Genomic DNA, 27,799 nt, shown 5'->3' on the forward strand with positions numbered 1-27,799 from the left:
CCACCGTGTATTTCTTTTCCCTTCTGCATATTTGGGTTGAACTTAGAAATTTTGGGTTCTCTACTGAATTCCACGCTGGAGCCAAAAATTACAAGTTACCCAATGGTCTGTGGTTGCACACTGATGGTATGAGACCAGCAACACAATTTGTGCTTGGGTGGAAAGGAGCCCCAAGATGGGAAGAATGCAGAAAATAGAGGCAGCTACACCAAAATAAAACCAGACTTGACTCTCACCCCATAATTACAGCTGCGTCTGACAGTAACCCCTTCAAGGAGCACAGCAAGGCTGTCTGGCTCTGTGGTCAAATGGCTTAGCCACAAGCTGTGCCCAGTCTGCAAGAGGGCTGGGTTCAACCTCCCTTTCTGGTCCTGCATCCCTCGGAAAAGTTCTGCCTTCCTCAAACTGGAAAACGGGAAGGAGCCTTAACCCGCAAATGCTTCAGTAAGTTCCTGTGACAAGTACTGATAATGCAAAAATAAGAATTATTATTCTCGTTGCTGCAAAATGTGGCTGTGCTGCCAAAGCGTGACAAGTCTGCGGCTATTGAATTTCTCTCCTGGGCTGGACCTGCAGTTCCTTTTGGTGTCCACCCTCCCTGCCTCCCCTCCCCAGCACCCTCATTCCTGCCCGTCGCTGCCAAAGCAGCATCTACCCAGCAGCTGGGTGAAGCATGTGAGTTGGTCCTTGCAACGGTCCACAGCCTGGGACAAAAATCCCATCAACGTCAGCTGGAGCTGGATGAAGCCTTCAAGGAAGAGAGACCATCTAACACCATGAGAGCAAAAGGAACAAGCACAACTGACATTTTGGGGGCAAGGACAGACCATCATTCATGGAGATGTATGGGTTCAGTACAAAACCATTTCTTAAAAATGATTTATTTAAAAAAAAACCAACAGAAAACCTTTCAGCTGTATGGTTAATGCTCAGTGCTGGTATCACCAAGACTGTCAGCTGGAACAAATGCTTTGGAGGACGTAACTCCTGAAGACTGCAGTGTCCAAAGGTTAATGTGTGTGGACTAATCCACGTGAAGGAGCAAGCTGCACCACCGAGGTGGAGGCGTCAGGCATAGAACAGCGTATGGACAGACTCCCATGGCAGTACAGAAGTAGTACATCCCACCCAGAAGATTAGGAAGCAGCCCCGTCGTCCATCGCTCCAAGCATCCATCCTTCACAGTTCAAGTGTGGCGTGATTCACATGGCTTCGCCTCCCTGGACACAGATCGCAATTCACATTTTTGGCAGCACACTTTGGATTCTGGGCTCTTTATAGAGTTCCCTGCCAGTTTCTCCTTCTCTGGGTCTGCCTTTGTCTCTGCTGCATTACTGGCTTCCCTCTCCTGCCGCCTGAGAATCACGTACACGGTCACGAAGCACAGGAAAGCGCCCACCTCAAAGAAAAACTGGAGACCAAGATACCTGTGGTGTGGAAACACAATAAATCACGGTAGCAAGGGTGTTCCTATGTGCATCGACCACCAACACCCGATGTCCCCAGGCACCCAGCAGATACTGAGCATGGGGATGGGCTCTTTGGGCACATTCAAGCAGTGGGCAAACGGCAGCTGCAAGCCTGGCTCCTGAGAAGGGTGGCAGAAAGAAGAGCTTGGAAGAGCTAGGAATAGCTCCATCTCTTTGGTGTTACATTAACAGATGATATCTCCCGGTAAAAAGGAGGCATGTAAGCACAACTCTTGGGGTTGAGGGTGAATAGGACCTGCTGCAGCTACCGGGCAGGGAGTTACTTAACGATGAATTTGCAACAGGGATGGCAGACCACCTACAGCTCCCTCCCAGCCTCCCCACAGCGCACAGGCTGGATTTGGGGTCCTGTGTGTGTCGAGCTGGGTTGTTCTGTTAGAAGATGAACCCCAGGGTGCAAGGCAGCCTGCACGGACCCTGCACCATCTCACAGGCATCTTTGGGGCTGGGGTCACCCCCGATGCTGCACTGCCTCCACGGAGAAGGTGTCAGGACAGGCTGCTTGCGTCTGTGCTGGTGAAATAAGTAATCACAGCATCATAGAATAACCCAGGCTGGAAGGGACATCAAAAATCATCTGGTCCAACGCTTCATGGGAAAGGGTGCCCAGATGAGGTTATCTAGCACCCTGTCCAATTGCATCTTGAAAACCTCCAGTGATGGGGACTCCACCGCGTCCCTAGGGAGGTTGTTCCAGACAACAATTGTTCTCACTATTATGCAGGGAGTTCTTCTGGAAGTGGACCTCTCTGGTCTATAGCATCAAGTTAGCATGGTCCTTGGCATGGTTTTGGCTCGTGCCAATGACTTCCCTCCAAACCATTCCTGAGCACCGCTGGGAGTTAGCGTGGGCCAGGGGGATGCGAGTGTCCCTGTTTGCTTGCTGCGGCATATACAACAACTCATCCCACGCTGGAGGTGGCCTGATGCCACGTTCACCGCCCTGGGTTTCCTTCTGCACCCCCAGGCCTTATCCTGACCGCCCATCCCTACCTTTGCCTGAAGAGGTTATTGTCGTAGTATCTGCAGGCTGCATTCCTGTCGCACTTCTTCTCCCAGAGGATACAGGTCGTGTCGATGGCGCTGCCGTACAGAACGGGCCCCGGCATCCACGCTGGAAGCAGAGGGTCAGAGGGGGCTTTGTTATGTTACGGGAGCACCTCTGCCAGGACGGACCCAACCCTGGTTACTTTCCCATGTGCTAAGAAGGTGGAAAGTGGCTGGAGATGGTCATCTTTGCTGTAGCAAATGAAGCCACTGGTCCTGCACAGCACGCCAAGAGCTGGCTGTGTGTTTGCACCCCACCAAGATACAAGAACGCCCTTCTTTCTCACTGCTCTTTGATAAGGGACCATCGCTCATCCCAGGGATGATGCTCACCTCCATGCGCTGCACTCCTTCCCACGACTGCAGCGGCACGTTCTGGGGGCCTCCAGGTCAAAATGAATTTTCACCATAAGAAAAATAACTAGTGGGATCACAGGACATGGTTTGCAGCCACCCTGATATGCCAGAGGCAAACATGGGAGTATCTGCACACAGCCAAGGGTTGTCCTCCTGGATCCAAACATACTCCCTGCCCTTTTATTTGGCTGTGTAGATGTGCCTTGTCCCCTCCCCACCATGTGCAGCCCCCCAGACCCTGTAAGGCAGCATCTTCACCTGGCTCAGGACAGGCTTCGATCAGTCTGAAACTCTGAATAAAGAGCACTTTTGCAGTCCTGGGGCTGCTCAGGGATGAAATCCCCACAAATCCCCAAGAGCTGCCATGATTTTCCAGGACGGCATTTCAACACGTTTTAATTTACCTAAAACTCTCAGCAACATGAACTGTATCCCAACCGCAAACGATTTGTCTTCAGGCTGGATGCTCCTGAAAAACAAAATGCAAAGTGTGCCCTCTGGTATTTCTGCAAAGATGGATGTTTCCCTCCCTGGCATCGCACGAAGCCTTTACGGCACCTCACCCAAAAAGTCATCCTTCAACCCAACCACCAAGGACCCCAGGCAGTTCCCATTTACGTCAGCAAAAATGATGAAGTTTCATTCATTAGGGCTAGAAGCTTACCACAGCCTTTTCTTGGCATGAAAAACCTACCAAACTCCGTAAGAGACAGGGAGGAGCTCAGCTGAGTATTTTTGCTTTTAATTTGAAGAATCCGTATGAGTAAAACACAAACAGAAACTAATATAGGTGCTGGCTCTGGCAAACACAAGCAATACAAGGGATGCTTTTTGTAACTGAAAGAGAAAAGTGATTTACACGTTGAGGAAGTGGCTTTTTTTTGAGGTGGGATGCCCCAGTGTATATTTTGGTGGTACCCCAGTTTTCTGAAAAATGTATTTCAGGCTGTGGTTCCTGCTGGGGTCACACATGGGAGAGGACTGAGTGGCAGAGAACCTTCAGGTCAGTGCACCTCAGGGGACTCAGCTTCCCTTTCCTCTCTGACTGCCTGGTGTAAGCGTAGCTCGTTCACGGCGTAAAAGGTGATTTAATAATGCCTGGGAGTCAAGGTAAAAACAGGTTTTAACCACAGCTTTTCCCTAAAAAACAACTGTTTGGAGTGCTCCGACCACAGAAACGTGCTCGGAAATATCATTTATAGGCTAACGCAGAGATTGTCCCCCAGCACAGCCCCAGCCTCAGCTTCTCCTGCCCGTCCCTGGCTCCAGCCCTGGGGCTCGTGTCAAGGCTGGCTCCAGCCTGCCGCTGCTTGCCCCGTATGCACCTTTCCAAGGGTGCAGGAAACTCGAGTCCGAATTGCTTCTCTGCACTAGGAAGGGAGGTTGTATTCAAGCGAGATCCATCAGAAGGAAGGAAGGTAATTAAACTCCTTAACACAGAGATGCCTTAAAAAGTGCCAAAGTACTGCAGTGCTAAATTAATGCTGAGTTAATGGTGCATGTCGTTACTGAGGTATCTGCCGTGGGTGGGGAGAAGGAACAGGGAGGCTGCTGGATCTGAAGGTTGTGCTGAGACCAGGAATGGGGGGTGCTGAGGGCAACCCGGGGTTTCTGCCAGCCCCATGGACCCATCGGTGGGTGGAGGTGCCATGGGGGCCTGGCCCGGCATGCCACCCACCCACCCACTGGCTGCTCCTTGGCTGAGCCTGTTGGTGAACACCACGTTGCCTGCAAGAGCAATTGGCCATGCAACACTGGTGGCTCCATGATAAAGCCTCCAGCAGCTTGAAATCTCCATTTTCTGCTTAACTCCACAGGGTGTTCAGCAGCAACAGCTGAAGAGACCTTGGAAGAGCCTTTGTAGTCTTAGGGCAGCAGGAGCTCTGGTAGCACAGGGTCTTCAAGAGCAAGTCCTGAAGGTCTCTCCTGCTTCAGCATTTGATACTGGAGATGCTCAATGTTTCTGTCCTGCCCAGACATGCCAGGTCTTTGCTAGCAAAGCACAGCCTGCTCCTGAGACAGACATAGCCTAGAAGATGGACAACCACATGCACTGCCAGATGATAGGAGCAGGGAAGCCCCATTCCATACTCCCTGCACCAACACATGCAAAAAACATGTAAAAGCAATGGGAGGAACCGTGCACAAGGTGCAATATCGGGGTCATTTAACCTTCCCGTCCCTTAGCTGGAGAAAACCTTCCTCCCCAATTCAAGGACACCTTAGTTTTCCAAACGCAACCTCTGGATGCTTTTTCTGCCGTGCTTAAATGAGTGGCTGCACCTAGACCATGGCCAACCCAGTCTGCTCACCTGAGGATGAGCATGAAGGACGGCGTGTGGGACGTGCTGGCAAGGATCCCCGCCAGGCAGGACAGGACCACAAAGGGCAGGAAGAGGTGGGAGCAGTTGGTGCCGCAGGTCCCGGGCTTGGCGAACCCTGCGAGCCCTTGGTCAGAGATGCAGCTGCAGTGGGTGTAGTTCTGCAAAGAGGAGAGAAAAACCCAGAGGCTGCTCATCCGCTCAAGGCTACGGAGATACCGGGGATAGCTGCCAGCTGTCACAGGGAGGGAGGGTGTTTAGGTTTTGTCTGTAAATAATTGGCAGTGATTAGCACTCAACATTTCAGGGAGCATGGCGGGGTGGAAAGAAACACATACAATGAAGCTGGCTGGGGACAACAGACTGAGTGGATGAGGAAACACATTTTTCCCATCCCCACAGCCAGCCTCTAACATGCTGCCACCTCAGAAAGGAGGTCCCAGTCCCACCAGGTCCCACGGGCATCACTGGATGTCCCACGGGTGAGGATGCACAGCTGATGGGGGACGACAGCAGTACCTTGTTTCATCTCTCTCTGCTTCCAGAGGCCCCTGGAAGTGCTCCCAACCCAGACACATCCTTGCCTTGTTCATGTGAGCCCCAACAATGCCTCCCTACCCCCTGCAGCAACCCTCCTACGCTCGTGCTTCCAGTCCTGCGTTTCATGCCTGTTGTGCACTGAAGATGCTTACACACAGGTTTATTTCAATGTCATCATTTGCCAGCTGAATGCTTTGGCATCCTCCATAAATCTGGGCTCTTGGCATGGAAAAATCTCACCCACAGCTGATAAAACCTGATGTGAGCTTACTGGCCTGTGTTATATCTTTTGCAGAAAATCTCCAGGGGAGCAGCCTGAGCTCCATCACCTGTACCCTGCTTGTCCTCTGTTGTGAGACCCTTCATCCAGGGGCTACGTGTTGAGCAGAGCTGGCAATCAAAGTCACAGCCCAAGCTCAGGGGAGTATTAAATCAGAAAACACTTGCTAGGGGAAAATGCAAAACCTCACCTTTGAGAGAAGGTCATAAATAACTGGCACAGCGTTAGCAAAAGAAGGATGCCCTGGGGCGAAGCATATGGATTTTTTATTTTTCTCCAAATTTTAGTCACAATACTCTTTTTTTATTAAAAAAAAAAAAAAGAAACCTACTTTTTTTTGAAGAGACCTTTAAATAAAATGAGCATGATCTTATTGTTGCTGGAGGGCGACAGATTCATAGCGGGACGGCAGTTTGCAGAAGGGTGATCCAGAGGCAGGAGCACCCCAGGGTCTCCCAAATCCCCGTTCCCACATCACTGCCTGGGGAAGCGGAGTGGCCGATGCCCACAAAAGAGACCCACAAGGAACTGCTCTGGGCTGAGAGCACGGGGGAAGATTTGGGATGAAAAGGGACACAATCCCTCCTCCCACCTCTAGGAAAGAGGATTTAATATTTTAAGTTAAGACTGGGATTTATCTTCTCCAGCCATCTGAAATGAACTAAACCAAGCTCATCATCTGGGCTCCTTCTGCAGTCACGGAGAGAGAGGTGGCTCTCCAGAGGATGATCCCTCCCCTCCACAGATAAGTGCCTACCATAGCTGAGATGAATTTGCGCCAAAGCAGTTAACAAAAATGCAATTAGATAAATTAAAACTCATTCGATCTGTGCAACTGCCGCCTTTTACAGCGAATTGGAGTCATGATATTTAGGGGACTCGCACAAAGCCAAATGGAGACAAAGGGCCGGAGATGTTCGCGATGGAGTCACAAGGCAGGGCTCTGCCCCTTCCATTTGAAACCTTGGAGGATTTTAGAGCACGGAGCATGACCCCAGCTACAAAAACCTCTGAGCAGTGGGGACAAGCCACAAAGCCACCAGTGGCCCGTCCCCATGAGATGCATCGTCTGGGCAGCAGTGCCACAAGGCTGACGCAGCACCAGGGCTGGGAAAAACCACCCGGTGAAGTGGGGAGAGGAGAATAACCGAGAGCAGCCCTGAAACCAGGGCTGTGGTTTCCGGACAGGGATGGGCAGCTGGATGGCACACGTTCAGCCCCGGGTTTTTCAGGGCTGTGTGTCAAACATCCCCAACAGCATCATTTAGCAATTGTTTTCTTAAGAGAGAAAGCTGTTCACATCAAACTCTGCCTGATGTTGTCTTATTTCTACCTTTTTTTTCCCCTAGCTGGGACCTCTCGGTACCTCAAATTTTGGGGTATGTGCTGACCAGCTCAGATCTGACCCAGCTGGCAGCAGAGGGATGTCCCTGCTGCCACCTGTGGCCATGCACGATGAGAGCAGAGAGGGGCTCAGAAACCTAGGAGCCCCATGGCACGGACATTCCCGCAGTCCCAGGGGAGCCCCCATGGCCACCTCACTTCAACAGGTCACTCTGGACCCAAACAAATAGCAAAGCACTGAAAGGTCGTCACAGCTCTTGGGCAAAGTTTGCAGGCTCCTGGTGTTGCCCATGAAATCAGGGGACATCATCGAGTGATGCAAAGATCGGATTGCTTTCAGTGTACAAGAACTTTCCAAGGAGAGCGTGAAAGCCAGGCTTGCACTGTGCAAGCCTCCTCTGGAAGGGTTGCAGCAAAGTTGAGCGCAAAATTGCAGGTTTTCCTGAACACTGGGAGGGTTTCTAGAAACCCAGGCGTTTGGGACATGGAAAGCAGCAGGCAACACATCCCTGAACTGGGAAAGAGCTGCTGAAAATAGTGAGAAAAGTGCAATATAGCAGACAAAGCAGGAGCTGGAGGAATGCCATGAAATGCATTCAATGCAATTCAAAATGCACAGAATAATCTCATTTTTCATTTCCTGCAACAGGTAATACCCAAAACCAAAGAGGGACTGAGGTTGCTCAGCTCCTAGTCCATAAAGCCACAGAACCCCAGATGGGTTTGGGTGGGAAGGGACCTCCCAGCCCACCCAGTGCCACCCCTGCCATGGGCAGGGACACCCTCCACTAGCCCAGCTTGCCCAAAGCCCCATCCAACCTGGCCTTCAACACTGCCAGGGAGCCAGGGGCAGCCACAGCTTCTCTGGGCACCCTGTGCCAGGGCCTCAGCACCCTCACAGGGAAGGATTTCTGCCTCACATCCCATCTCCATCTCCCCTCCTGCAGCTTCAGGCCATTCCCCTTGGCCTGTCACTCCCTGCCCTTGGCACCAGCCCCTCTCCAGCTTTCCTGTACAATAAAGGAGCAGAGCTCAGCATCTGTAGCCACATCACTGTGTGCCATGAGCCTCCTGGTCCCAGGGAGATGCAACATGCTGCGGCTTCTACGTGCTGGCACATGGCTTGGCATTTATAACAACATATAGACATACAGTCCCTGTGCGGAAGCTCTCACACAACTTAAAATGGGTCAAGATGCATCAATAGGTGGAAAGAAAATTCAGCAAATGATGTCAGTGCTAAAGGAAGAGCTAATGCTGGCTTTACTAAGTAGAGTTTGCATGGCACCATCATGGGAGCCCTGATTTTGTCGTAGCGTGTGGCTACAGATAATAATACATATAATGAATGCAGGAGCGTGTCACGTTCAGGACCACAGGATGACAAAGGACTGGAGCCATCTCTGAGAAAGAAGAAGCAGTTGAAAAGGCTTTGTTGTACAACAGGCAGGCACAGGGATGCAGAAAAGCACATTTGGGACTAAGCTCTGGCAGAAAACATAATTGTTATTAAAATGAAGTGTTGTTAATTAACAAAATGCTGCTAAAAGTCAGTCCCATGCTGCCATTATATCCTGTGCCAAGAACACAGCGGAAAACTACTCACCCTATATATATCGCTAACATTTTTCAGCTAGGGTTTTGAATTGGCCGAGATTTCCTTACTATTTATTTGCTGAACTCTATTGCCTGGAGACCCCACAGACAACTGGCACTGGGAAAACTCAGACCTACTGGGATTTTGGTGACAGGGAGGGAGCAGCAGAGGAGAGAGAAGCACATGGCAGCAAAATAACCTGGCCAGGTCTGCAAATGAAGGGGAAACCACGAGCAAAACCCATTTCTCTAGCCCCCGCATTGGGACTCTCCCACTAAATTATCCTCTCACGCAGAGACTTGGCTTGACAACCGGTACTTATGGAGAGGATGCACATTGCAACCAGATCATGACTTTTTAACCTGTGAATCTGCAGGCTGAAAGGTGGAATAACATGGCTCTAACAAGGCCCTCCCAGAGCATTCAGTGAAGGTCTCCTAAATGTCACTGCTGTGTGTACTGGGGCAATGGTCCCCCCCAAGGCTTGGCTTGCCCAGAGCATACAGAATTGGTCCCTGAGTCCCCAAAAGTAAGATTTACCTCCTCTTTCTTCATCTATAGGTGTAGCACAGCTAAAACAAGTTATATGATGGAGACACCCAGGCTGCTTCTGCAGCTGTAGGTATCAGTTGAGCGTTTTCAGCTGGTATTTCCCCCCACTCTGCAGGAGGGCAGTTTGGACCAAGTGCAGTTTTGCATTTTGCTTCAGAAAAAAAAAGGAAAAGGAAAAGGAAAAGGAAGAGAAAGAGAAAGAGAAAGAGAAAGAGAAAGAGAAAGAGAAAGAGAAAGAGAAAGAGAAAGAGAAAGAGAAAGAGAAAGAGGAAAAGGAAGAGAAAGAGAAAGAGAAAGAGAAAGAGAAAGAGAAAGAGAAAGAGAGAAAGAGAAAGAGAAAGAGAAAGAGAAAAAGAAGAAGAAAAAGAAGAAGAAGAAAAAGAAAAAGAAAAAGAAAAAGAAAAAGAAAAAGAAAAAGAAAAAGAAAAAGAAAAAGAAAAAAAAGAAAAATTGTTCATTCTGGGCTTTGAGCAGTGTTTTAGGTAAAGCCCAAGCAAATACTATTGGTTGAACATCCTGGGTGATACCTGCTGCAAGACATCGAGGTATGTGAAAATGTGTGCCACCTGCGTTGATATTTTGCCTTCACAGCCCTGGAAAAATGGAAACACTCGGACAGACTCCATCCAGTTTCAGAGAACTTCAGGCACGTGATGCCTAAATTGGAAGCCTGGTTTCGGTAGGTTCCTATTCAAGGAACACAGATGGGGCAATTCACAGCAGGAGCCTGGAGGTGGGCTCAAGCATCCCTTGAGTACAAGAGGCATCCGTGGACTTGGGGTCATGCTAGGTGCTGTGATTAGCCCTTTCCATACTGCACATCCTCCTGTCCCACCGCAGGAAACACAGCTAAGAAAGGTCACCTTGCTGGTGACCGTTTAGGGGTGAAGGGAAAGCAGAAGGTCTTTGCATCTTCCGTGCAAAAAGTCCCCTCAAGCTTCTGGGTAGCAAGGGAAATATTGAAGCTAGGGTTTGTGGAAAAAAAAACTGACTGGGGGAGGGGTGGGGGGGGGAACAGTGGATGGGGAAGGACACCTTGAAATCCCAAAAGGCTGGATACCTAAAAGGTTTCTGACCGCTGCTTTGGCCAAGGACCTGTACTGGAAAGGGCTGAGTTATACTGGAGAGTGCTAAGAGACACCAGCTACCAGGGGTTTTCCTGGGACATTCTCAACCTTCCCCTGCTCATCCCACAGGGTCATGCAGAGCTTGTCCAACACTAATGAACATCAGAAAACCTAATTGCCAGACTCGAGTGCTGCATTGGTCATCCCTCATTAGCCATCCCAAACCAGGACACTAGCGCAGTGGGAATGACTCACCAGGACCGAGTTGTCTGCGTTGATATTTACGACTCTGCAGCCGGCGGAACAGGGCGAGATGTATTCAATAGCGTTAGAGCCGCAGATGGGGTTATAGGCTTTCTTGGGGCAGTTACACTGGAGGTGACACTCCAAGGTGTGGTGTCCAAATTCAGAGCTGCAGCGGGAAGAAAATATTGTTGCATGGTATTGAGCATCGTTAATACACATCTTGTATAGCAAATATGCTGCACGTATATTGAGATTAGTAAAGCAGCACTTGCTTGCTTAAGAAAACCTTCCCCATACGTAAGTGAGGACCCACAGAAATTCCACTGTAACCCCCCAAGCCTTTGCTCTGCCTGGGCAAAGTATCCTGACCACAAATGGTCAATGGAATCACCCACTTCCTTCATATTTGGCCCCAAACGTGGGGTTTTGGGGTAGCACAATACCGTGCTGTGGGAGGTGGTGAGCTCCCTGCTGAGGGCTTGGACCAGCTTCCACTGAGACCACAGGATGCTGAACATGTGAATTTACAGCAACTTGGATCAAGCCCTGAGGGAAGACAAGAAGGTCCTGCCCGCGTTTTGCTGCGTAGGGAAGCAGCCACGGCTTTGAAGGTGTGATTCCCAGGGCTGGCCCCTGCCCAAATTATTTGCCTGTGAATAACGTGCTGTGCTTTCCAAGATGAAATTTTAATCTTGTGCTGTTTGTGCCAGAAATGCGTTCATTTCGGGTCTCATTGCCAGTCAATGAAGTTAAAAGGAATAAGGATGCAGCGTATTCAGTGTTTATTTACAAAAGCATTAATTTCTAGCCTTATTCTATCACCGCTAACTGTTTCTCATGAGGAAATAAACCCATTTCTGGGTATTCTGCTCAATTCCCACCTCCACCCCAAGGAGCGCAGCTGGGGATGGGGAGTACCCACAGCCCTGGGAATGACCCACCCATGCCCAGCCTGGCTGGAGCTGTTGGTACCTCTCGCTGTAGGTAACACCCGCGACCTTCTGCGTGGGACAGCCGAGGAAGAGGAGGGGGAGAGCCAGGAGCAGGCAGAGGAACATGCCGAGGACGCACATGGCGCTGCATTGCCTCAAGGACATCTGGAACCTCTTCAGGATGGCACCACCCACCACGATCCCGACCATCGCCCCAGGGATGTTCACAGCACCTGGGGAAAGGCAAGTCCTGTACCTTGTTTTCCATCCTCCGAGCCGTACCACTCCCTTCATTATAGCGAAGGCCCAGAGGATTTGTTGTTGCGTTCCTATTTTTCAGCATCTGTGTTCTGGAAGGGACCGAGATTTTTGCAGGGACTGGTGGAATAATGCTAAAAAAAAAGGCGGTTTTGCAAAAACAGCAGGACCCCACAGCAAACTGGCTGTCTTATGTATCCATGCATGGAAGATGTAGGGACCAGCGAAAAGCTATACTTAATCCAGCAAATGTGATTTTGCAGTGTAGACAGGAGAAAATACCAAGCAAGCCCGGAGAGGATATTTAATTTCTGTGTAATTAAACCACTGATACAGTAATGTGCCCACTCCCGTGTGAAGGTTTCTATGACAGACTCGGAGTTTTGCAAACCCCATCTTTATAATGGGATACCAAAGAAGTGCAATCTGTTTAATTCAACAAAGAATCAACAGGAAGGGTGCTTTCAGCCCATAAATGCCCACACAGGGAAGGGATTTCCAGCTACAGGAAGCCTTTTGATCTAACAGGAAAAGGCAATGCAAGATTCAGTAGCTGGGAACAAAAGCTAGACAAATCTGAACAAGAAATACGGTGCATGTCTTTAAGAGAGCAGGTAAAGCAAGTCTGGGAACAACTCAGCAGGGCACATCAGTGGAGGACACCGCTGCTTCAGCATTTAACCTTTCTGCCTGTATTTAGCCTGGGTTGCTGGGCTTTGCCAGTCTGCTCTGCTCACTTTTTTTTCTGATTTACTTGTTGCAGACTTCAGAAGACTCTTTCTCTGAGGATGCACGCTGTTTGTTCAAAAATACACTTGTGTGTCTAGATCTCTGAACTCTCCAACTGATTATAAGAGTAGGGCTTTATTCTTCATATTTTTATTACCATGAGAAGATCGCACAGGGAGACCTCAGCCCCAGACGGGACATTCTGGATATTACAATGCAAGGAAAAGCAGTCTAATCTCGTGAGCACATACCCTGCTTAACACTTATTCCTTTCCTTCTTGACAATACCAACAGCAAGCAATTAGCCTGACTGTTACAAGCAATTAGTCTAACTATAGCAAACATTTTGAAGAGTTTAGACGTGATTATGACAGCAGCCTGACTGGCCTCCTGCTGCAAAGTGTCTTCAAAATGCACGCATACGTTACTGCAGTTTTTAATTTTATTTACTATCTACTATTTAAAAGGCCCTTAACCCAATGATCGATGTAAAGTAATCCCCGCTACAGAAACATGCACAATTCATATCTGATGTTTCTTTGCTCCCCTGATGCAAAGAGTTGGTCTCCTCTACTTGATTATAGTGAACACCTTTAGATAACAAACATTTATCCAAGTCTTCAAAGATTTTATTCTAGCAAGCTCAGGCTGCAATGTAAAGGAAGGAAGGTAGACAGTAGCTGAGAAATCATATGGGCAAGGATCTTGTGCCACATCTGTCTGTAGATAATGGAAGGAGACTGACAGATCCAGAGGGAAAGGTGCTTCTTAGTACTCTCCAGGTTATTTTCAAAGAGATGCTCAAAAGCTGGCAAGCCCTGACAGCAACACTTACCGATGATCATGTTGGCCAAGGACGCCGTGAGGGAGAACTGTCTCTCCAGGAACTTCGCCATGAACGTTGCTAAACCAGCAACCATGGCAGAGAGGTTGACCTGAGCCAACACCACCAGCAGGTAGACGGGATGACGCAGGTTCCTCAGCAGGACCAGAGGAAAATCTGAAAGGAAAAGGGGAAACTCGTTGCATAGAGAGGAGGTGTACATGGAATCCATGGCAAAACCTTGACTTTTCTTACTTTTTTTGTGCAGAACTAACTCTTTAGGAGTGGTGAGCTCTTCTGAATGTTTCGTTTATGAAAGGGCAGAACGTGTGCTTTCAGGGTTTATCATTTCAGGGCTTGATTGCATGATCATGTGGATATAAAAAAAGTCAGGATGAAGCATCAGGACATCGCAAAAATTAAACTGAAAATTGCAAGACAGGGTGAGAGAGGGAAGTCAACAATCCCTCATCCCACCTGCCTCAGGAACCAGCTGTGGGATGGGTGAATCAACAGCAGAAGTTAGTTGCTGCAAAAGATGAAGCAAAAACGTAGGGTTTTCAGTGCAAAGCATGTCCAGCCTCAAAGTGAACATCAGCAGAGAGCAACTCCTCTCTGGACACATCCCATCCCCACAGAACTCACTTCTGTATCTGTTAATCTTTTTGATTTGCTGCTAAAGTCGGTCACAGTTAATTTCTGCTGAAGCTCATGCAGTCGAGTCTGGGAACTGCTCTAAATGCACATGCACACACAGGCAGCAAATAAAGGGTCTGTGCCAGCACAGTGGGAAACAGTTGGAAGGGTCAGCATCAGTGGAATGGAATGGAACGGAACGGAACAGAACAGAAAAGAACAGAATAGAATAGAAAAAATAGAATATTTTCAATTGGAATCATCTAGTCCAACTATCTGATCACTTTGGGGCTAACCAAAACTTAAAGCATGTTCTTAAGGGCATTGTCCAAACGCTTGGGGCATCAACCACCTCTCTAGGAAGCCTGTTCCAGTGTTTGACCACCCTCTCGTTAAAGAAATGCTTCCTAAGTAAACTCTAAAAGAAGGATCTTGGCCCAAGAAAATTGATATCCCACATCAACACTGGGGTGATGTGCTCAAGCGATCCTGAACATCTGCAGAGGCCGAATCTGCTGCCTTCTGCAGCCTTATCTCTTCTTCAGAGCTGCCAAGGTCTTATGATGCATTAGGAGAAATGCAAGAGGCTCTGCGATAGTTTTTCAGTCTCAGCTGAACCTCTGTAAATACTGTAAATGCTGTCTATATCTCCTGCCTTCAACGGGTGGACTGCGCTGGGACGGCTGAGAGCAATGCGGAAACCTGCATGTCTTTCCCCCACCACTCATGGGTTGAGGGCTGCAGCATTGAGTCATCACAGGGGCTCCAACAAACACACACGACCTGAATAAACACGGCCTCGGTTCCTTTCCCTGAAGCTTTCTGGCAGGGCTTCCGCTAAAACAAGTGTGAAAATAGCTGGGAAGCCATTAAAAATTAATTTATTTGTTTGCTGTGGTTGCGATTTCAATGTCCTTTTTGTTTCAGTCATAAAAATGTATTTTTTTATTACAGGCAAGAAACACTCCAGCAAATTCCCCTGAGGCTGAACCCTTACTGTTTGAGAAAAAGATATCTTCAGCCTGCTCAGCAAAGATAGCTGCTCCGCTCCCAGCGCCGCAGGAATTGGGATGCTCGGTGCTGACACCCACCAGCTGGGAGGCTGCAGTTCTCCAGCACAAAGCAATTTCTCCTTCATGCACATTCCAAACCCATTTTCTCTTCATGCCTTTGCTCCCCCTGAACCACCGCCTTCCCCCATGCTCTTCATCCAGCTTTCCAGCACGCAAGCAAAGGGCGCACATAAGGGCAACTTTCAGGCAAACAGTTGATGAGTTTCCCAGATGAGGGTACTGAAAGCCAATATGCTGAAGCAGAGATAAGGAATTAACAGGGAGGATTAATGCAAGGGCCTGCCATAAATTAATGGCGTTAATTCTTAGAAGCTCACAAACAATTGGGACAATCTGTATATCTGCTCCAGCACAGAGGCTCTGGGAGACCGCGGCGGGAAGAACTATCTGGTGCTTGTCAGGGAATTGCCCCAAGCTGTGTGTTTGTTTTAGCTGCTCTAAAAAGTTACGTGAAGAGCAAAGGTCCCTCCGTGGATGCGAGGGGGTCCCCAACAGACAAAGGCAAAAAGCTCTTGTTCACGGGAGTATTGCCTCTCCAGCTCAGCACGCTGCTCCCAGGGCTGGACAAGCAGCTAAAGATGTTGGGGAGCAGCAAACGCAGGGCACTAGAGACGGTCCAAGCGTGCAAGGCATGTTCAAGAACCCTGAAATACTGACACGGTGGAGAGCTGGGAGGCTAGCGGTCAACTGGAGAGGGAATGAGCTGCGATGATGTCTCTGCACTAGACCAAGGTGAACCCCAAAGAGGGGAGGTGGTTTTGCTCTTAAGTATCAATTGAGGTCTTGCTTTTTGAAGCATATTCCTGCCTGGTTTACATACTGCGATATCTCTGGCATACTGCAAATACAAAACCTCAGCTTGCTTGCTGAAAGATCTCCCAAGAGCTAATCCAGCCTTTTGTGGGAGGTAGTGGGAATCTTCCACCAAAAAGTTTTCTTTTCCCTAGAGTTCTTTGGTCTTTTCAATCAAACTACATGCCCTCTGCCACCCCAGATCAAAGCTATAAAGCTATGACAGCGAGCAGGTCTCCCAGTTCATGGTGGGAGGCAGGAAGATTGCCATCCTCTGCTATCACCATCTCACTATAATTCGATCTTCCTTACAGCTCCAGAGAGGAAGCTGGGCAGATGCTAAAAGCAAGTGGAAACTTTAAAATAATAATAAAACAATATCCTTGAAACCATCGTTAGGCACCGCAGAGAAACAAACAAGTCACAAGCCCAGTGTTTTAATTGCTTTGAAGATCACCTTTAATGGATTAATTCCAGTATGTGCAACAGAAGCTGCACATCCTCCCAGGTGTTTTCAGCAGAAGCCTAGAAATTAGCAATGGAAATTACCTTAGGCTAGATAAATCCTACTTTCTTGATTACTGCGAGCAGGTCCAATGCCTGCAAAAGGAGCACTTTGTGAGTACGAGGAGCAGGGTGCAACCCAATGTCACGCAGAGCATCTGTGCAAGAGCCAAGATCATTCCCCACAGTGCTTCGACTTTCCTACTTTTGAATAACTCCAGCGAGTGAAGTCTGCTGCCTTCTTGGGTAATTGACCTTATTGTTTGGAAATGTCCCCAGTGCTTTGCCTGAGTGTTTATCCTGTACACAGCTCCATCCTGTTATTGCTGATTGTGGATGGAAAAACTCTTCCTGTCCTTGAGGCAGAGTTCCCAGGGCTTTGTAAACTGCTCTGCTCATCACACCTTGCCCCAGAAAGACTTAAAGCCCAGCGGCTTCCAGAATGTGAAGCATCTCATGGGACGGGCTCTAACCTATCCTCATTTCGTTCTCAATAAACAGCAAAAATTCCCGCAAGCCTTATTTTGCTCTCAGTTATTTCCATGTGCACTCAAGCAACAGAACAAACGACAAAATGCATTTCCTTCTCCGTAATCATGCTTCATTTTGCATCATTTACGCTGAAATAAGGGACTAAATGGCATTTCTGAACATCTTTCTCCTCCAGGTCAGCGTAGTAATTTAAGGCTTGCCTCTGCCAAGCCCTTAAGAAAATGATGAACCCTTAAAGCCATGTTTCAGCCTTATTCTGGTCTAGGAGCAGCCTCAAGCGCTTTGCTGAATCACAACCTATACAGACAGTGTCTTCCTCACCTGGAGTTTCCCCAGGCTTGGGTCAGGTTTGGAGCAGGAGCTGCATTTTGCCCACCCATCAGGGAAAGCTGTCCCCGTGCCCTCCAGCTGACAGGCAAAGGGAAACTTCCCAACAGGAGACGTTTCCTTCATCCTGGGTGAAGCATTCTCAGTCCTAGGTTGAAATTTGCAGCCATCCCGCATGGGTGGCCCATGTGAAAGTACGAGGCCAGTTTGCAAAATGCTTTAACACCAGCAATGAGCCAATTCCAAGTGATGACTCAGTTGACTCCAACTCCTAGTGCATTGCTTGGGCTGACCCAACGCCAATGGTACAAAAGTACTTTCTAACTGGAAGTGGATGAAGACCTGCAGATGAGCCAAATAACAAAGCACAGCCTTAATCTCCAGGGCCATTTGTAGATGTGGTGCTTAGGGACATAATTCAGTGGTGGACTTGGCAGTGTTAGGTTTACAGTTGGACTTGATGATCTTAAAGGTCTTTTCCAACCTAAATGTTTCTATGATTCTATGATTTTACAACCTACTTGAGCTATTCAAATACCTCGAGTGTGTTCAACATCTCAACCAGAGGGACGACTCCGTCTTACGAGGGGTGAGGGAGGAATAGGACTGAAATATATGGAAAAATCTGAGATCTTATGCAGTCCTTGCTTGATCCAATCCCTGCTGGCATCCTAATGCTTTCCTTCACCCCACCCTGAACAGGGGACCCATAGCCATCAGCCTCGGGCAGGCCTGGGGTTGCCCGTCCCTGGGACAGCACCAAAGTACCAGGCAGCTCTGGGAAGGGGACCATCTGTGAAATCTCCCCTCGAGATGCAGATGGACCAGCAAGCAGATGAGGCCCACGCCACTTCTTGCCAATAGCCATCTCCAGCGTAAGGTTTAGTTCCTTGCCCATAAAAATAAATATATTTTTTACAAGCAGCGAAAAGCCGTGAGCACAAGACTGAATAAATATACAGGTTGCTATTTCTCTTGTAAGATATTACAAGATATTATGCTTTGTGTCATTTCTGCTGGTGGATTGGCAATGCCCATCTCCTGAATGCCCATCTCCTGCCTTTCTGCAGAGTGGTCTCCTGCTCCCCACGCCACGTGCAGAGATGACGGATGCAATCAGAAAAACTAAGCAATGTCTCAAAGATTTCACAGTTCCATCCTTCTGAAACCAGTAAAGCGGGACCCCCCATCCCCCCCCCTTCACGGGGGGTCCTTTTGTACCAGGGTGTGGGGTGAAAAAGGCTCAATATGAACATGGTACAGGGACCAGACTGTCCTGCAGCATTTCTCCATCACGTGTGTTTCATTCTGTCTCTCTTTTTAAACAACAGAAGGTATGAAATTGCAAGGTGATTCAGGGTGGAAAAATCTCCAAAAGCTGTTTTCATAAACTGTCGTATAGAAAAGAATTGTAAAAAAATAGAGAGGAAAGAGTGCTTAGTGACAGAAAGAGGGAAAAAAATAAGCAGGAGAATCACAAAATGGGAGGTCAAATTGCCTTTTCAGAGACCCATAGATGAGCTAGCACTGAAGTCTTTAGACTTCACCCAAATTTTCCCCATCTACACCACCACACATCAGCTACCACCCAGTTTCTGCCTCTAAAAAGAGTTTTGTATTACAAATCCTGGTGATTTCAGCAACATTGCCCTCCTGACAAAACATACAGACGCTTCATTTTTTTTCAGGATTAGGCTTTAGGGGGTACATTCTCAGAAATAATGAATTTATTAGCACAGGTCCCGCAGCCCTGACAACAGTCACCCTGATGCAAACCCCGAGCCAAACCTGCAGCTCGAGCAGACTAAGATATTTCCTTTTCTCTTCACCCAGGAGCAGGGAGCTCATTTTTGTTCATTTTTTCAGAGGCAAAGAGCAGAGTCTCAGTGTGAAAAATCCCATCTGAGCGCTATAAATCTGTTCCCACACGATTGCTTCCATCACACGGGTTTTCTAAACGACAGTGCAACAAGGTCAGCGGGGGAATAAACCCCTAACTTGCTCCTCTAATTTAGCATTAGGCTGGCGAGCAAACGGTGCAACTAGCGGAATCAAAACCTGCCCACGCTTGTCTGGCAGCGCCTGCCCTGCACTGACCTTAATAAAACAGAGAATTTCCAATAAATTAAAGGCATAATATTCAGGAAATATGGAGGAAGCTGACATAGATTGACTTCAGAGGGTCACTTTTCTTAAGTAATTGCCAAAGCGCGGAGTATTTCCTTCAAAAAACCCAGCCCTTAGCAATAGCCTCCACAGACTAAAGCCCAGCTGATTCCCTTCAACACAAAGAGCCTACTCATTTCTAAACAAGCTAATTGCACCGGATTAAGATTCGCCCTGTACAAACATGCATCTCGTTTTAATTGCTCAAACCCTGGCTCCAGGCAGCGCCAGCCACTCTCGGTGGGACAGGGAGGGCAGCCTGGCTCAGATATTGTCACCAGCCTTGAAAGTGGGGCTCTGAGGAGGCTTTTGAGGACGAGGAGCTGCCAGTGCTGCTGGGGGTCTGATTCCTGCCATGAACTGGAAGCTGAGCAATAGCAGCTGGATGCACCCAAGCTGCAAACCTCCCTCTAACTGGGGGGCTTTTCCCCTTCCCATGGCTCTGCTCTAGGCTTACAGCTTGCTTCCCTCTTCCCTGCCTGGCTTTGGGCTCCAGTGAGGTTTTGGCCTCCATTTCTCACCGCCTAGATGAGCCATCAAGCCATGCAACGTTGAGAGCTACCAACCCCAGATGTTTTGATCAGCATGAGGTGGAGCAGGGTAGTCTGGATGTGATGGCAAGCATCTGCTGTGAGCAGACCAGGAAGAGATCTGCAGATCTAATTAAACCCAACAGTACGCCTAAAATGCATCTTGAGGGTTTATCGAGGACATAGGCTGAGCACAGGGAAGAACATCTATTTTTCTTACCATCATTGCAACCTGCCCATTGCCGGGACGTACGTTTGTGCAAGCAGAGAAACCGCGTCCAAGCGGGAGACGGGGGATGCACACACTTACGTTTGATGAACTTGGTTAGAGAGAGGTTTTGCATCTGTTCGGATCTCAACCTGAGCTGGCTGAGCACATCCTCGCTCTTCTTGCTGTTGCTCTCCTTCCCGCTCGCCACCTGGGGACAGATGAGAGGCTGTCACCGCACTGACCGTGCCAAAGCTTCCACCGTACTTGCTTTTTCCACGGCTGTATTGCTGAAAGAAAGGAAAAATCTCCCTCCCAAATCCTGACAGACAGCCCGTGTTTCATGCAGATGGAGTTTGCAATGTTTCTGGGCTTGGCCAGCACTGTCCATGTCCAGCATGGGATGTGCAGCATCCTCCTGCCCACGGCTGCTGCTCCATGCCCAACGCCGTCAGGTCTCCGATGGGGCTGAAAGCATCCACGCGGATGTCTGTGCTATAGGGGTAAGAGCCACCTTTCCCCCCCACCCCCTTTCCCAACAGTAACGATCACGCTTCATAAATACCGAGCTGGGCTGTGACCCAGGTACAGCACACCGTGTGCTCAGCTCACATGAATATGGACATTCAGGAGGTGTAAGCCTTTGCATCAGGAAAGACAGATGCCCGTAGGGAGATGCTTTTCTTCCCCAGAGGGTGTGTTTTTCCCCTGGATGCAGGGGAAGCAGGCACAGGAACCCAAGGAGCGATGCAGCTAGACCTCCACCCAAAGCAGGTTTGGACGCTGGTTTTGGATGGAGGATGAACATTTCCCCCGCGTCTCCGTGTGTCCCATCACCAGCTGCTGTGCAGGTGCTTTTGCCCGTTGCCAGCAAAAGAGCGGGCAGCAATTGTAGGAGGCAAAGATGCAGGCAAGGAGAGGGTCTGGCATGGAGACGAAATATTTTTCACCTCCTAAGCTGAGAGGGGCTGACCCAGAGCCACCCGGAGCAGGGATGTACTGGGGGCACGGGGAGCAGCCACAGACCCCTCACCTCTCCCAGCCCCTTTCCATTCTACTCCTGGAAACCCCATCTGAATTCTAGCAACTCTGACTCTCTTTAATAGTTTTTTTGTTTGTTTGTTTGGGTTTTTCTGGAATTTTTTTTGCCACATCTTTCCCACTGAACAGCAGCAGTATTGAAGGGACAACCCCTCCCATCCTGGTCCATGGAAGGGGACAGATCCTTCAGCTCCCCCTTTTATTCCTTCTCTACTCAGGGGAACAACACTTTGCAGCTGGAGGTCAGATGGGTCCAGGCATCTCCGCTTAATTTAAATTCTAAATTTTTTTTTTCTAGTGCTTACAGCTCTGCAGGACATTAATCCAGAACCTGCGCCCCGGGCATCACACTGCCACCGCTCATAAGCAAAGATGCTGCCAGGAGATGTGGAAGACGGAGGGCTTGGATCATCTAAGGTCCATCCCAGTCTCATCAGATGACTGCAAGTCCAAGGCAAGTGTCCAACATCCCATCAGCAAGCGGGAGGCCAAGGGAGGGGAGGATTTCTTGGATGTACATCAGATCCTTTGCTCTGCAGGCTTCTAGGGGAATCACTGGATGGAGGGCATTAATTAGATTAGATGTGCTACTATACATGTGTAACAGCAGAAAGTGTTCAGCAGGAGTGCGGTTTTCATGGAAAACCACAGCGTATTTTTAGCCAAGACAGAGCCAGCGGCCCCATCTCTGATGTTCCACAGCAGCTCGGCAACGGTGCTGTTGCAACTCTTGACACAAATTTAATGAGTCAGTCAAATGTGTTCATTCAACAGAAATTAGATGTTCTTAATTCACAGGAAAAAAAATGGACAGCTCTTTCGCTAAAATGATCTCTTTTCCTTTGAAATCAAGACTGATTATTAAACATCAGAGAGGTCAAAATGTCCCGTGCTGCAAATGCCACATTCCATTTTGAGCCTCTACAAGGCAAAAGCAATAAAACTCCTTTCGTGGTTTTTTATTGGTAGAGCTCGGGATTTCATACATTTTTCAAATGCAAAGATAAAATCCAGCTTCCTTTCACTTTTCAATTAGGTTACAGGGTCTCTTCTCTCTGCTCCAAAACTGCAGTGCTTTCCAAAAATACATTCAAGCTGTTACTGACTGTAGCTTTCCCATCTCCCAGCTGTTTGTACTTCAGAGAGGTAACAGTCTGCTGGGCAATGTCTGCACATCCAAAAAAAAAAAAAAGAAAAAAAAAAGAAAAGCCCCAAATCCCCCCAAATTCCCCAGTCTGGGATGCCTCTGCATCAGCGTGACCCTTGCGAGCGTGACACTTCTGTGCACATCTGCTGGCTTAGCACCCACTCGAGGAGCAGCTGCTGTCTGTACGTGGAGCAAAGCTCTCGAGGAGGAGGAGGAGGAGGAAAACTCTCTCCCCACGCTGACTTGGCCCCATGATATAATTTTTTTACTGCCTGAAATGATCAGGAAATGCATTCCTCCAGGGTGAAGCAGGCACATTCACAAGCCCAGGGAAGCAAGCTTGTGGAGGGACCAGCACTAATCCTGCCTGCTCGATGCAGGCAGGGAGGCGAGCGGTGCTGGCTCTACCGTCGAAGGTGCTCGAGCCCTGCCACTGATGCTGTACTCCTGCCGCAGGGAATTTTAGCATCACTCAGAGTAGCCGATTTGGCAAGCCGGGATGCAATAACACGGGCTGATTGCTCAGCGCTACCCTAGCCGTCTGCCGCAGCACCATGCCAAGGAGAACAAACAAATGTAGGAAACATCTTGCAAAATGCCTCCACACTTGGATTTTCCAGGATGATTACATAAAGGACTCAGTTTCCTGGTGCATGTCCACCGCTGAATGGGCTCTCGTTGCAACTCATGTTTTTGCGATGGGATTTTCTCTGCCGCTGCCACTTCTAGCCTCGTGCAGGGATGGAGGAGGCAGACTGGCTTTTGAGGATGCAGGATGAACCTCCCCCACGCTTTGCATTAGGAAAAGCATCCCCTAACCTGACCTCGACCTGGGGAAAGTCCTCGTTTCCCTGCACGGACATGAATAAATGAACTGAGCAGAGCTGAGAGCCTGGACTTGCTTTGCAGGAAAGGCAAATGAAGGCGGCTTACCTGCGAGCCGGGCTCCCGGCAAGCGCAGGAGTCCCTGCTTTCACCCGCGAGAAGGGCAGTCAGAGGTGCTGGCAGTCTGGTTTTATTCAAATATACCACTGGAAAAAGGGATAAATGACCTGCTCTGTGACGGAGAGGTTTTCCTTGCTTAATTTGAGGCTTCTGCAGAGTCTCCCTCTGGCTGTGCAGAACCTGGTGCTCCCGGCTCAGTGAAAAATAAGGTCAGGGAAGCTATTTTCATATTAAACAAACAAAATGTAAAACCTCGTAGCTTGAAAAGGAATTATTCCCCCTTCTGACAGGGTCACGCTCCCTACAAACGCTTCATTATGCCTCTTCAGGGAAGCATGGGTCCCACTAGGGACCCTATTTCCTGGAGCGTTAAAATAACCGGCCGACAGGCACCTTGCTCACGCGAAATGGGATGATTATTTTTAGCCACCATTTGTGCCTGTCTTTAAAAGCTCCCGGGGGAAAATCCGAATTTTCCAGAGACCAGCCCATTCCTGTAACATGCCAGTGGCACCACCATGCCCTGCTGCTTAGCCCCCAGTTGCTCCCCAAATAATGCTCTGTATTTCTAGACTTTCTTTGCTGGTGCTTTAGGAGCTGTAATGAGGCAGCCTCAGAGCATCGCAGCTCCAGGAGCAAAGATTTCCGGACAAAGATTTAGATTTCCCTGTCCCTGCTCTTCAGCCTTTCCCCACTAACTGATAACCCAAACTGGAGCAGGCGTTTAAGAGAATTCCCCGTCAGTTATTTTCATTTCAGCTTTTTGTGTGCACTGGAAGCGCACCAGGTCACTGCTGAATAAATGTGGGAGAATTCAAATAACTGCAAACAATCTGTCCCAAGACAGAAGCTGGGGAAGTTATTTTTCACTTCCCCAGCACCGTTGCACAATGCCTCTGCCTGCAGAGAAGGGTGGAGTCGCTGCTCCAGTGCCATCCCACCATGCTGGACCTGGGATGTCCTCTGGGACCCATGGGGACAACCCCAGGCAGAGCTGTCAACTGTTTGCACCCTTCAAATACCCTCCGTGGGTTGGGAAATCTCCAATGACCCCGGCGAAGGGCAGGAGGCTCCTTGCAGGCTCGGGCATGCTGGTGCAATCCTGTGATGTAGCTGAGAGCGGCACCAGCATCCATGGGGCACCCTCGGGGCAGGGCAGGAAGGGTCCTGGCTGTATTGTACCTGCAGGAGCTTCTCCTCGTCACAAACCTTCTGCTTGGGGACAGCAGGGACAGGCTGGACCTTGCCAAGCGATGCCACCTCCAGCAGGAACAGCAATGCCCAAACATTTGAGATGGACACATGTAGCCAGGACACAAGCGTCTCATTCAAGGTTTCTCCATGCTTGCAGCCCCTTCCTGCCACCATGCACCAGGTGCTTTTTGGGATGGAAATGTCAATGCAGCTGGTCCTAAAGTTGCCAGCTCTCCCCACTCCATGGCTTGAGGCACTGCCCAGACAGATGGGTTTTGCCCTGGGAAACGGGGGTTGACTTCTTAACCCTCTGCTCTACCAGGTGCATCTCCTCCAGGATGGAGCTGCACATCCAGCTTGGCATTCCCCCTCTTTCCTCAAGCGTCTGCTCACACTGTCCAGCAGGGCAATTGAAAGTAAAATCTAGAGATACTGTACAGATGACAGAGGACACATCCCCCCACGATCCTAGCGGAAAATCCCATCAGATGCATTTTGCTAAGCCACCACAGAGCCATCACGAGCACTCCCACAGTTCATGTCCCTCCAGCCCCACCATGAAACACTCCCAGAAATCCACCTCCTCTGTTCTGAAAAGGATTTCATATCCCAGTCTCTCCCAGCCCCTCCGTCCCATCCCATGGGAGATGACCGTGCCACTTCCACCTCCCCTGTTAGCAACGCCGAGGAAGGAGCATGGTTTCTTTCCATCCCATTTCTGCTCTTCTCCCAGCTGAAGTGCCACCTGTGAAGCTTTGAGATGAAGAAGGACCCAAGAGGAAAGAGGCATCATCCTGCTCATCTCTTCTGGTTGGCACCCGCATGTCCCCCAGATGGATGAGCTACCTCGGGCTAGAAGCTCATGGATCAGCAGCAGTCTGTTCTCCCTCCTCAACACCACCAGTGTTTAAATAAATAAAGGGAATGAAGTAAGTCTAATCTCTACAGACCTGGGCAAAGCAGAACATGCAGCACCAAATGAGAAACCATTAGCTAAACGTGAAAATTAGGAGAGTAAACGCAATATGGCTAAATATTCTCCGGCAAGAGAACGGAGCATCCCAGAGGGATGTACGGAGCTGCTGGGAGGTGCTGGTGGCTTCCTTGGTGGTTTGGCACAGAAGCCTCAACTAATATTTTCAGTAAACCCCTTGGCATAGTGAGAAGACATGTACTACTAAATCTGCAGAGGAGAAGGAATGTGGGAATTGTCCACACAGAGAGGGCTGGGACACCATAAAGGAAAAACCAGGCAACTAAGGGGCTGAAAGGGCAAACCGAACTTACTGCAGAGGGCACAGCCATGCACTTAGGGTTTAAAAATAATTTCTGCTGCACAGCTGGAAATGTTGGAAACGAGAGGAGGAGAATGACAAATAGCGCCAGGTCTATCTCTGCATGAGCACGTGGTGCAGCTGTGGAAGGAGTAAGTATGATGTGAGGAAGAACCGAGGATGGTGTTTCCAGGAGAGTTGGGGGAGTGCAGACCCTGCTGCATCACCACTGGAGACCCAATCCAGACTGGTGCAGCACTGGGAAAACCAGCTTTTGACTGGGATGGGCGACAAGCTGGGTTGCTGGCAGGGAGAAGCTCTTTGGCAGCAGAGGACTAGCTAGCCTTCCTCACCCAGCAAAAAGAAGGCTTTCTATTACCATGCCAATATAGCAATGATTAGGAAAAAATATTTAATCAGGATTAGGCGCACAATAACCGACTGAAGACTAAAATATAGACTGGAGGTTAGACAAAGCTTTGCAACATGCACGGAAATAAGTTTTTGAAACCTCCTATCAGTGAGGCTTAGGAGGAAAGCACTGATGAGATGGACTGATATCCAGAGGGGATTGCGTGACAGTGAACCAGAGCCACCAAGGCGTGGACACAACTGGGACATGTAGACCTGCTTCCCATAAAATTCATCCAAGCTTTCTCACAAGGCATCTGTTAGCAGATGACATCTGCTGACATTGCAGGGGAGGCTTTGTCAGGGTGAGGAGGAAATGTCACTCACCCCCTTTGTACAGCGTTTGGGAGATTTTTGGTTCTGCGTGACTTTGGAGTGTCACAGAATGAAATCTGAACCAGGAGATAATTAGGTGTACAAGACAGATCTTGCACATGAGAAATACTGAAAAAGGGCAATGCTCCTGCTTTTGTTTAAGGTGCTCCCGAGAGCACCTTTCCCCTTTTTCAAACCCTTTTCATGTCACCCATGGAGCTGCTGGGACTGGGAAGGTGCACTACCAGCTGCAATGCGACAGCCGGTAAGCCTGCAAGACAGACAGACACTGTGGCCAAGCAAAACCACGGGGAAAGCCTTTGGCAGACAGAAAACAACTGCCTGGGTTGGGATACAATAACATCGCCAGGGACAGATGGTGAAGCATGAGCTAAACTTTGGCTATTCAGCAACTGTGACCAGCAGGTCGAGGGAGGGGATTCTGCCCCTCTGCTCCGCTCTGGGGAGACCCCCCTGCAGTGCTGCGTCCAGCTCGGGGGTCCCCAGCACAAGAAGGACATGGAGCTGTTGGAGCGAGTCCAGAGGAGGCCACGGAGATGATGCGAGGGCTGGAGCACCTCTGCTCTGGAGACCTCAGGCTGAGAGAGTTGGGGTGGTTCAGCCTGGAGAAGAGAAGGCTGCGGGGAGACCTTAGAGCCCCTTCCAGTCCCCAAAGGGGCTCCAGGAAAGCTGGAGAGGGGCTGGTGCCAAGGGCAGGGAGTGACAGGCCAAGGGGAATGGCCTGAAGCTGCAGGAGGGGAGATGGAGATGGGGTGTGAGGCAGAAATCCTTCCCTGTGAGGGTGCTGAGGCCCTGGCACAGGTTGCCCCGAGAAGCTGTGGCTGCCCCTGGCTCCCTGGCAGTGTTGAAGGCCAGGTTGGATGGGGCTTTGGGCAAGCTGGGCTAGTGGAGGGTGTCCCTGCCCATGGCAGGGGTGGCACTGGATGGGCTGGGAGGTCCCTGCCCACCCAAACCATTCTATGATTCTATGACTCAAAAATGCTCAAGTACTGTAGTTCCCCCCAATCCACGACACAACCCCAAGAAATGGTTCAGGCTCATGGAGGAAGGATTAAACGGGAATTATTGGGGGAAAAAAATGATCTTGACTGGAAAGAGTTTGTCCAGCAACAGCCTTATCGTCTTATTCCCTGCCTGAGA

The 27,799-nt window shown here is 49.3% G+C and overlaps 1 protein-coding gene across 4 annotated transcripts in view; it reads right to left on the reverse strand.

The window, feature by feature from the left end:
- Positions 1–865: 865 nt before the first annotated feature.
- Positions 866–27,799, reverse strand: part of SLCO2B1 (solute carrier organic anion transporter family member 2B1) — a 60,460-nt gene continuing 33,526 nt past the window's right edge. For all 4 annotated transcript variants that reach the window (XM_054813157.1, XM_054813155.1, XM_054813156.1 and 1 more), the window contains 8 exons: positions 20,414–20,522; positions 13,596–13,760; positions 11,814–12,006; positions 10,851–11,007; positions 5,207–5,376; positions 3,299–3,363; positions 2,484–2,604; positions 866–1,427 (listed from right to left, as the gene is read on the reverse strand). In XM_054813157.1, the coding sequence (XP_054669132.1) occupies positions 1,187–1,427; positions 2,484–2,604; positions 3,299–3,363; positions 5,207–5,376; positions 10,851–11,007; positions 11,814–12,006; positions 13,596–13,760; positions 20,414–20,522 (1,221 nt within the window). In that variant the 3' untranslated portion in view covers positions 866–1,186. The remainder of the gene's footprint in view (positions 1,428–2,483; positions 2,605–3,298; positions 3,364–5,206; positions 5,377–10,850; positions 11,008–11,813; positions 12,007–13,595; positions 13,761–20,413; positions 20,523–27,799) is intronic.

The sequence above is a fragment of the Grus americana genome, chromosome 1 (assembly GCF_028858705.1).
Source record: "Grus americana isolate bGruAme1 chromosome 1, bGruAme1.mat, whole genome shotgun sequence".
NCBI classification, from domain to species: domain Eukaryota; kingdom Metazoa; phylum Chordata; class Aves; order Gruiformes; family Gruidae; genus Grus; species Grus americana.